Source organism: Alosa pseudoharengus, unplaced genomic scaffold, assembly GCF_046254945.1.
Source record: "Alosa pseudoharengus isolate Yale_2024_CS ecotype anadromous, Long Island Sound unplaced genomic scaffold, YU_APseudo_1.1 YU_APseudo_1.1_scf_10, whole genome shotgun sequence".
Lineage (NCBI taxonomy): Eukaryota > Metazoa > Chordata > Actinopteri > Clupeiformes > Clupeidae > Alosa > Alosa pseudoharengus.
This window is the reverse complement of record NW_027468565.1, coordinates 25,806,749-25,816,630: the sequence shown is the minus strand read 5'-3', so window position 1 is coordinate 25,816,630 and position 9,882 is coordinate 25,806,749. Positions and strand designations below refer to the sequence as shown.

The following is a 9,882-nucleotide window of genomic DNA, read 5'->3' as shown; positions in this document are numbered from 1 at the left end:
TGTCTGTGGGGTGCCAGTTTATAGATGAGGCTCTACAGGGCAGTACAGGGCTGGAACATTGAACATTGTACCAGGAGCACTGAGACAAGCACAGAAGCACTGTGTGTGTGTGTGTGTGTGTGTGTGTGTGTGTGTGTGTGTGTGTGTGTGTGTGTGTGTGTGTGTGTGTGTGTGTGTGTGTGTGTGTGTGTGTGTGTGTGTGTGTGTGTGTGTGTGTGTGTGTGTGTGTGTGTGTTTGAATGACATCTCAGTGGTGTCTGATTCCCTCGTGGGGTGAATAATATGTGTTGCGTGTGTGTGAAACATTCTGATGCCTGTGTGAGTAATCTGAGTGGAAACACACCACACACACATACACACACACACACACACACACACACACACACACACACACACACACACACACACACATACACACACACACACACACATACACACACACACACACATACACACACACACATACACATACACACACACACACACACACACACACACACACATACACACACACATACACACACACACACATACACACACACACACACACACACATACACACACACACACACACACACACACACTACTCTGTTTCTGCCTTCAGTCACCAGCACCCAAACTGGGGTAGGGGGACCAGAGAGGAGAGAGAGAGAAAGATGGAGAGAGGTGGAAGGAGGAGAGAGAGAGAGAGATGGAGAGAGATAGAAGAGGGAGAGAGGGAGATGGAAGAGAGAGGGAGAGAGGGGGGACAGAGATGGAAGAGAGAGAGAGAGAGAGAGGGAGAGAGAGAAATGGAAGAGAGAGGGAGAGAGAGAGAAGAGAGGGTGACCAGTGAGGAAAGGGGGAGAGAGATGGGGAATGAGAGGTAGAGAGGGGGAGAGAGAGAGAAAGGGGGGTGACCAGTGAGGAGAGGGAGGGAGAGGGAGAGAATGAGACTGGGGGGAGAGAGAGGAAAGGGTTGGGGAGAAACAGAAACAGAGATAAGCAGGATCAGGTTCAGACGATCTTCATTTAGTAAATTCAATTCCATCCTCCCTGAGTTTGGAGACTATTCAAAGGAAGTAAAATGTCCAGCTAGTCTGGGAGAGAACAAAGATTCAATATTTGGACACTCTGGCAGTAACATTCAAGGGAGGGAAAGGCAGGAAAAAAAGACAGAAAAGGAGATCGGAGGCACCTAAGAGATATGGGATGGCTCAGACACAGAGGAACAGATAGGGAGAATGGGAGAGAAAACGAGGGCGAGAGAGATAGAGTTAACATGATTTACTTAGCGTAGCACGAGAGAGGTAGAGTTAATATTATTTACTTAGCATAACAATAGATACTGAAAGCTGAGACAGAAAATGATACTGAGGGAGATAGAGAGATTGTAGAGAAAGATACAAAAAAAGAGAGACAGAGAGAGAGAGAGAGAGAGAGAAAAGAGAGCGAGAGAGAGCGAGAGAGAGAGACCTAATTTATAGACAATAACATGTGGGTTAGGAGCCCACGGGGCATGAACATCGATCTGACCAATCACCAGGGCAGAGTGACATTGTGACATCACTACGGAACATAGAGAGAATCCTGAGTCAGGATGTCTGGACATGAGTGTGTGTGTGTCTATGTATGAATCTACGCGTGTGTGTGTGTGTGTGTGTGTGTGTGTGTGTGTGTGTGTGTGTGTGTGTGTGTGTGTGTGTGTGTGTGAACATGTTTGTGTGTCTATGTATGAATCTACGCATGTGTGTTTGTGCATGTTTCTGCACGTGTGTGAATGAGTTCTCCGGCATGTGTTTGTGAATGAGTTTGGAAGGTAGAGTATGAATGAGTGTCTGGGCTAAGTGGTTGTTTTTATAGACACACACATACACACACTCCCTCTCCCTCTCTCTGTCAGTGTGTGTGGGTGAAAGCACACGGCGGTGTCTGGGAGCTTATAGTAGGGACTGGAAATAGCAGTCTTACACATCAGTGTTTACTTATAGTACTTTTTCATTTAATAGACAATAGAATGAGCAGCCTCTCATTCCCCCCAAACTCTCTCTCTCTCTCTCTCTCTCTCTCTCTCTCTTAAATACATAGAAACACACACAGACACACACACTGACTTTTCTCTCTCTCTGTCTCACACACTCAAACCTATTCTTTGTCCAGCTCTGAGTGTAAGTCTCCATATATCCTGTATATTTCTGGTAGCGGTGATGGGGAACATGAAGTTACTCTCAATAACATACTCATCTGTCGCTGTTCTCCCACAGACAAAATACACACACACACACACACACACACACACACATCACACACACACACACACCCCACACACACACACAAAACTAACATGCATAGACACATACTCACACAGGGGCTACACACACAGGCTCAATTCTTTTCAAGCATTACAAAGACAGTAAACAATCTTGTTAAATGAGTCATTTTTATTGTATGTACATAAATGTTTCCAGTCATTATATATTTAATTATCATTATTAATATTGCCTAATCCTGCCTTTCCATGTTTTTTCAGCATCAATATTTCAGCATCAATATTTTAGTTCTTGTTATTTAAGGGTTAATGATCATGTACCGTTCAGTGTCAGATCCTGATGAAACACATGACTAAAGACACACTGTCATTATTATGTTATCAGTAGTGTGTGTTCAGTGTTCTCTCGTGTGTGTGTGTGTGTGTGTGTGTGTGTGTGTGTGTGTGTGTGTGTGTGTGTGTGTGTGTGAACACACGCTAAATCAGCGAATGCATCTAACCTTTTTTTCTCTCCCTCTCCCTCCCTCCCTCCTCTCTCTCTGTCTCACTCTCCTTTTCATCCCCCACTCTCTCTCTCTCTTTTTATGTGTGTGTGTGTGCGTGTGTGTGTCAGGAGTTTTTGGTCGGAGCTCCGTGTGTGAGGAGAGCATGCCTGTGCGTCCAGCGAGCGGCAAACATGAACCCCCCCAAACTCCACAGCAGCAGCAGCAGCAGCAACAGCAGTCTCCTGCCACACACACACACGCACGCACGCACACACACGCACACACACACACACACACACTCGCTCTCCAGCAGCCGCCGCTGCCGCCGCACTGCCAAGCCAACGGCAGACAGGGGGACAGTGCAGACGGTTCCCACGACGACGGTCGCCGCACGCCGGCCGGGCTGATGGAGGAGTTGCCGAGCAACACGGTGGTGGTCCGCATCGGGATCCCCGACCTGCAGCAGACGGTAAGTCCATGCGTCCTCTATCTTTCTCTCTCCGTCTCTCTCTCTCTCTCCTGCTCACAGCCGGTTTTCCTCCCTTGCACTCGTTCGCTGCCTCCCGCGTTCCTCTCTCTCTCTCCCGCGTTCCTCTCTCTCTCCTGCGTCCTCTCTCTCTCTCCCGCGTTCCTCTCTCTCTCGCGCGTTCCTCTCTCTCTCTCTCTCTCTCTCTCTCCCGTTCCCCTGTCTCTGCCGCGCCGGTGTTGTCCACTTGTCGGATGGAAGCGTTGGTTCTCTTTCTCTCTAACTCCCTCTCTCCTGTTCCCTCTCTTCTCTCTCCCTCTCTCCTTTCTCTGTAATCATTCTTCCTGTGGCTATGTCTGACTTTGACAGGTGACCACTTCCAGAGAAGGGGGGTGATAATTAGCCAAACAGGCAAGAGAATGAAGGAAGAGAGAGAGAGAGAGAGAAAGAGAGAGAGAGAGGGGGGGAGAAGGAAAGAAAAACTGAGCAATGGACAGATAAAAAAGAGAGATTGACAATAAAAGAAGCAGAGGAAATGCAGAACAGATCGGCACTAGACACACCGGGCGAGAGGGGGATAGAGAGGGAGGCAGGAGGAGGGAGAGAGAGAGGGAGGCAGAGGGAGGGAGGGAGAACGGGAGGATTAAAAGTGATCCCCTCTTGCCTGGCTTGCTGCTGTAACACAGCCAGTAGAGTTTTTTTCTGCCGTCAAACTTGACAGGCTTTGTTGCCCTGGCGGGCTTTGTTGGCTTCCATCTCAAGAGCGTAACACATGTTCCTGATGGGGAAGCGGATACCGGGGTGGGCTACAGTGTGAGTGTGTGTGTGTGTGTGTGTGTGTGTGTGTGTGTGTGTGTGTGTGTGTGTGTGTGTGTGTGTGTATGTATGTGTGTGACTGACCTAAAGCACAGGTTGTGGTGCAGAGAACTTCACCTGCTTTCTGGTGGTTGTGTTGCTCTCTCTATGTGTGTGTGTACCGGTGGTCAGACTCTTCTGCAGTGTATGGAGTGAAACTGCAGTAGAATAGATGATTAGACCAATCGATAGGCTTTCCTTCCGTTTTCTTTACTAGTGCCATCCTCATCTGTCACTTTGGCTTCTCTCCGGTGTGTGTGTGTGTGTGTGTGTGTGTGTGTGTGTATGTCTGTGTCTTAATTCACAAAGCCTCCCTTCACAGATACACTGTCAGACACGCTTGTGCATACATACACATACTCTCTCTCTCTTGCAAACACACACACACACACACACACACACACACACACACACACACACACACACACACACACACACACACACACACACACACACACAAGGGACGGAGATGACAAGACTGTGCAGATGTCCACATGCTAATTAGGATATGCTTGGAATTTAAGTGTGTGGTGTGTGTGTGTGTGTGTGTGTGTCTGTGTGTGTGTGTGTGTGTGTGTGGCGTGTGTGTGTGTATGCGTGTGTGTGTGTGTGTGCAGTTATGTGTGTGAGCCTCCCTGTGTGTATTTGTGTAAGTGTTTTAAGTCTGTGTGTTTGTGTGTGCCTCTGTGAGGATTCCTGTGTGTATTACGTGAGTGTATCTGTGTATGTGTGTGAGTGTGTGTGCCTGTGTGTGTGTGTGTGTGTGTGTGTGTGTGTGTGTGTGTGTGTTTCTGCCAGAAGTGTGTTGATCTCTGGGAGGGGAAACAGAGCAAAGGCTTCAAATGTCACACAGGCACTTAGCTGCTCTTCTCAAGAATATAAAACACCAGTCCCTTCATTAATGAAGATCCCTAGCCTTCTAACTCTCTCTCCGTCTCCCATACACACACAAACAGACAGACACACACAGATGCATGCACACACTTGCTCATGTCGGGACTAAAACCCATGAAGATATATAAACCATATATATATATATAAGCATTCAAAAACATTCACATACTATATATATACACTGTATGTGTATGTGTGTTTTTATTTGTGGACCTCTGCATGTGTGTGTGTGTGTGTGTGTGTGTGTGTGTGTATACGTGGCTGTGTGTGTGTATAAGATAGATGGATTTGCATATTGATTTTTTCATCCATTGACCTGCCTACTCACCTACCTGCCTACTCACCTACCTGCCTACTCACCTACCTGCCTACTCTCCCACCTGCCTACTCTCCCACCTGCCTACTCACCCACCTGCCTACTCACCCACCTGCCTATTCACCTACCTGCCTACTCACCCACCTGCCTACTCACCTACCTGCCTACTCACCCACCTGCTGCCTACTCACCCACCTGCTTACTCACCCACCTGCCTACTTACCCACCTGCCTACTCACCTACCTGCTGCCTACTCACTTACCTGCCTACTCACCTACCTGCCTACTCACCTGCTTGCCTCCCTGCTTGACCTCTCCTCCATCTCATCTTATCATTATTCTAATGAAAGGCATAGTTGAAGTTTATTGGATATCCAGCCAAAGAAGCTTGTCAGCAATCTTAAATCGTCTTAAATCGATAGTGGCTGTTTTAACAACATACTATACAACTAGTGTATGTTTCTGTGTATGCATGTTATGTGTGTGTGTGTGTGTGTGTGTGTGTGTGTGTGGGTGACCTATCTCTCATTACATAACATGAAATCTATTAACTTTTCATTACAACTGCTGTTGCTTCCACTCAGTTACACTCATTTCTTCCTCTCAGCCTCATCCCTCTCTCTTCCTCTCTTCTCTTCCTCCCCATCACTTCCTCTCTACTCTCTTCATCTCTTCCCTTCACTCCATCTTTTCTTGTCTTCACTTCTCATTTATTCCCTCTTCTTCTCTTTCTTGCTTCAATCGCTTTCAGTCTTTTCCCTCTCTCCTTGTCTCTTCCCTCCTCCCCCAGTACTGGTCTTTTCCCTCTTTCGTTGTCTCTTCTGTTCTTTTCCACTCCTCCTTTGCCTCTTTCTCTGTTCTGTTCATTACTCTCTATTTCCATCTTCAGCTGGAACTAACAGCCCCCTCTTCTCCTTTACATCATGTGTAGATTTGGAGATGTACAGTACATAGAGGTTTTGAGCAGGGTTCTAAATTGACTTTTTTGATCACCAGAAAATGTGGCTGGTAACTTTCTAAAGTTACTAGCCAATCAGAATTTCTACTAGCCAATTTTTTTCCGAATTCAAAAATGTTCGCCTACAAACTCCTCACGGTCCATCTTCAGCTAACTCCATAGACAACTTAATAAACGATCTTGCTGCTTCAGGTTTTGCGGCCTCTGTTACATGACATCAGCCCCCCACAAAGGAAATAGGTAAACATAATGTGTTCATTGCGTTAAAATTTTGTAAAGCGTCATGTATTTGTGTTGTGTACATGTGTTATGTGCTTTTTACTTTACTGGCTAACTCCCTCCTCTTTCAGTCTATGCTCCCTACTCTGGCTCCGTTTGTTCTTCTAATTCCTTGTGTTTTCTGGTAGACGCTCTATTCGTTTCCATCGTCTCTCGCGCTGGTTTCACTGCTAACTGCGCGCAGCCAATGGACGTTTGACGTCATCACGTAGCATTACGGCACAGTGGTCATGGGAAATGTAGGAAGCACTGCCAGGGGATATATGACCGAGAACAGAGCCTTATGTATCATGCATGTAATGCCTCATGCATCACCGGTCAAACTGGCTAGTAAGTTTTTATTAACACCCGGCAAAATGAATTTTAACCCGCATTTGGCGTGCTGGCGGGTGTTAATTTAGAACCCTGGTCTTGAGCGCATTAGAGAGATCAGAGCTCAGGCACACACTCTCACACCTCTCTCTCTCTCTCTCTCTCTCTCACACACACACACACATAAACACACACAGACACAGACACACACACACACAGTCTTGAACAAGGTTAGACTTTTCTCTTGACGTCCACTCTCTAGCTACAGACAGCCCCACTGTGTTGCGAGAGGAGTGAAAGGAGTGAGAGAAGTGTGTGCTTGTGTGTGTGTGTGTGTGTGTGTGTGTGTGTGTGTGTGTGTGTGTGTGAGAGAGAGAGAAAGGCTCCAGCTGAGCTCTCTCACCTCAGCTCTGAGGGAACACATCATTACTTCATATCCAATAGGGATAATTAGAGTCCAAACAGGACCGGAGCTTTAAGTGCTCACCCAGTATGACTGATGTAAGTGCGTGTGTGTGTGTGTGTGTGTGTGTGTTTGTGTGTGTGTGTGTGTGTGTGTGTGTGTTTCTGTGTGTGAGGAGGTTTCAAGATTGGGGGGGTGGAAAGTGAGGCCAGCACTGAGGGAGGATGTGTTTGTGTGTGTGTGAGTGGAGGGGAATGAGGCAAAGACTCAGAGACTCAGTAAGGGAGTGTGTGTGTGTGTGTGTGTGTGTGTGTGTGTGTGTGTGTGTGTGTGTGGAGAAAAGTAAAGCCAGGACTCAGCCTGCGCATTAGAGAGATCAGAGCTTAGAGCTGTGTGTGAGAAGCAGAGTTGGCACCCTACACCTAACCTGGAGCCTCTGCAGGCAACGTCTGGAGTGTGTGTGTGTGTGTGTTTGCCTCAGAGCCTGGCCCTGAACACTGGCAAAAAGTGTCTGTGTCTATGTGTTGTGTGCATGTGTGTGTGTGTGTATGTGTTGTGTGTACTGTATGTGTGTGTGTATGTGTGTGTATGTGTGTGTGTGTGTGTGTGTGTGTGTGTGTGTGTGTGTGTGTGTGTGCGAGTGTATGTGTGTGTGTCCACTGTCACTGTAGCTCTTGGGTTGACAGCAGGATGTTCTGAGTGAGAGGGTTGGTGTAGAGAGTGGGCTGTCAGTGTGCTGTCAGCTGTACTCAGTCAGTGAGGATTTGAGTTGGAGAGTGTGTGAGGTGTGTGTATTATGAAGCTGTGTGTAGTGTGTGAAGGTGTGTGTATTGTGAAGCTGTGTGTAGTGTGTGAAGGTGTGTGTATTGTGAAGCTGTGTGTAGTATGTGAAGGTGTGTGTGTATTGTGTGAAGCTGTGTGTAGTATGTGAAGGTGTGTGTGTATTGTGTGAAGCTGTGTGTAGTGTGTGAAGGTGTGTGTGTATTGTGAAGATATGTAGTGTGTGAAGGTGTGTGTGTATTGTGTGAAGGTGTGTGTGTATTGTGTGAAGGTGTGTGTGTATTGTGAAGCTATGTGTAGTGTGCGAAGACGTGTGTGTCAAGAAAAAGTTTGTTGTGAAGTTGTGTGTTTTTTAAGGTGCTTGTTGTGTTCCTGGTTGCAGATCTGCACTGTCCCCACTGCAGCTAAATTAGGCTCTGCATTATAATGCACACACATCCCATCCCCAACCACATACACACACACACACACACACACACACAGACACCGATCCTATCCCCAACCACACACACACACATCCCATCCCCTACCACACCCACACACATCCCATCCCCTACCACACACACACACACACACACACACACACACACACACATCCCATCCCCAACCACACACACACACACATACAGTACATCCCATCCCCTACCACACCCATCCCATCCCCTACCACACACACACACACACGCACACACACACACACACTCACACACACACACACACATACACCCACAAACATCCCATCCCATCCCCTACCACACACACACACATCCCATCTCCAACCACAGGCCCATCACAGAGACAGCAGCTGGAGTGCATGCAGTCAGACAGCTTTAGTAGCAGTAGCAGTAGCAGTGAGACAGCTTTAGTAGCAGTAGCAGTGAGACAGCTTTAGTAGCAGTAGCAGTGAGACAGCTGTAGTAGCAGTAGCAGTGAGACAACTGTAGTAGCAGTAGAAGTGAGACAGCTGTAGTAGCAGTCAGACAGCTGTAGTAGCAGTAGCAGTGAGACAACTGTAGTAGCAGTAGCAGTGAGACACCAGTAGCAGTAGCAGTGAGACAGCTGTAGTAGCAGTGAGACAGCTGTAAACAGTGAGATACAGCACAGTAACAAATAATAGGCTAATGCTAAGTTGATTTGCTCACTTGCATCTCTCAAGTTTGTGTTGCTAACCAACCTAGGCTATTGGATTTAGTTCATTTAGGCCTACTGTTGGGTTTAATGACATTTCAGAAATGCTGTAGGCTACGCATGACCTATTGACAAACTTTTACATCTGGAGAGAGCTCCTTGCTAACTATCCCGTTAGCACACTTCATGTCTGTCATTTGTGTGCTCACCAAAATGATAAATTAACAGTGCAAGGCACTTATATCTTCCATGATCCCAGAAAGATTTTCTTCGACTTTTTCAAACATTTATTTTATCTAATGACAGAAAAGATAATGAATGGCATCCACATATCCTTGTGCACCATGCACAACTATTTTTCACTAGCCTTGAAGCGGTGCCCCCCAGGCTCCTCTCCGCCTCTCCGGCCAGTACCGCCGACCAAGGCACCGAGAAGAACCGGAATTGTACCGCCAACTCCACCACGACGTCGAGCCTCTGTGGGCTCAGCGTCCTCTAGTGGCGGGGTCGGAGTCCTGTGCGGGCTCTTCTCCCGCAAAGTGGGCGACCCTTCCTCTCTCTGTGGCGGCATCTCGAACTCCTGCGAAGACAACAGGGGACGCTTCTTCGCCTGGCGCTTCTACCTTCACTCTCAGCCGTCTCGTTCCACGGCAACTCTGCGGCGACGGTGACAGCGGAAGCTGTTAGGGGCCGTTTATACGGTGACGATTGCGAAGGAAGACGACAAAATATTTTATCATGAGTGCCTTTCATTTACAT

The 9,882-nt window shown here is 47.4% G+C and overlaps 1 protein-coding gene across 1 annotated transcript in view; it reads left to right on the top strand.

The window, feature by feature from the left end:
- The first annotated feature begins 2,896 nt into the window (after positions 1 to 2,896).
- The window catches only part of shank3a (SH3 and multiple ankyrin repeat domains 3a), a 222,042-nt gene continuing 215,056 nt past the window's right edge, over positions 2,897 to 9,882 (top strand). The window contains exon 1 of the mRNA XM_076269060.1: positions 2,897 to 3,202. Coding sequence (XP_076125175.1) covers positions 2,897 to 3,202 — 306 coding nt within the window. The remainder of the gene's footprint in view (positions 3,203 to 9,882) is intronic.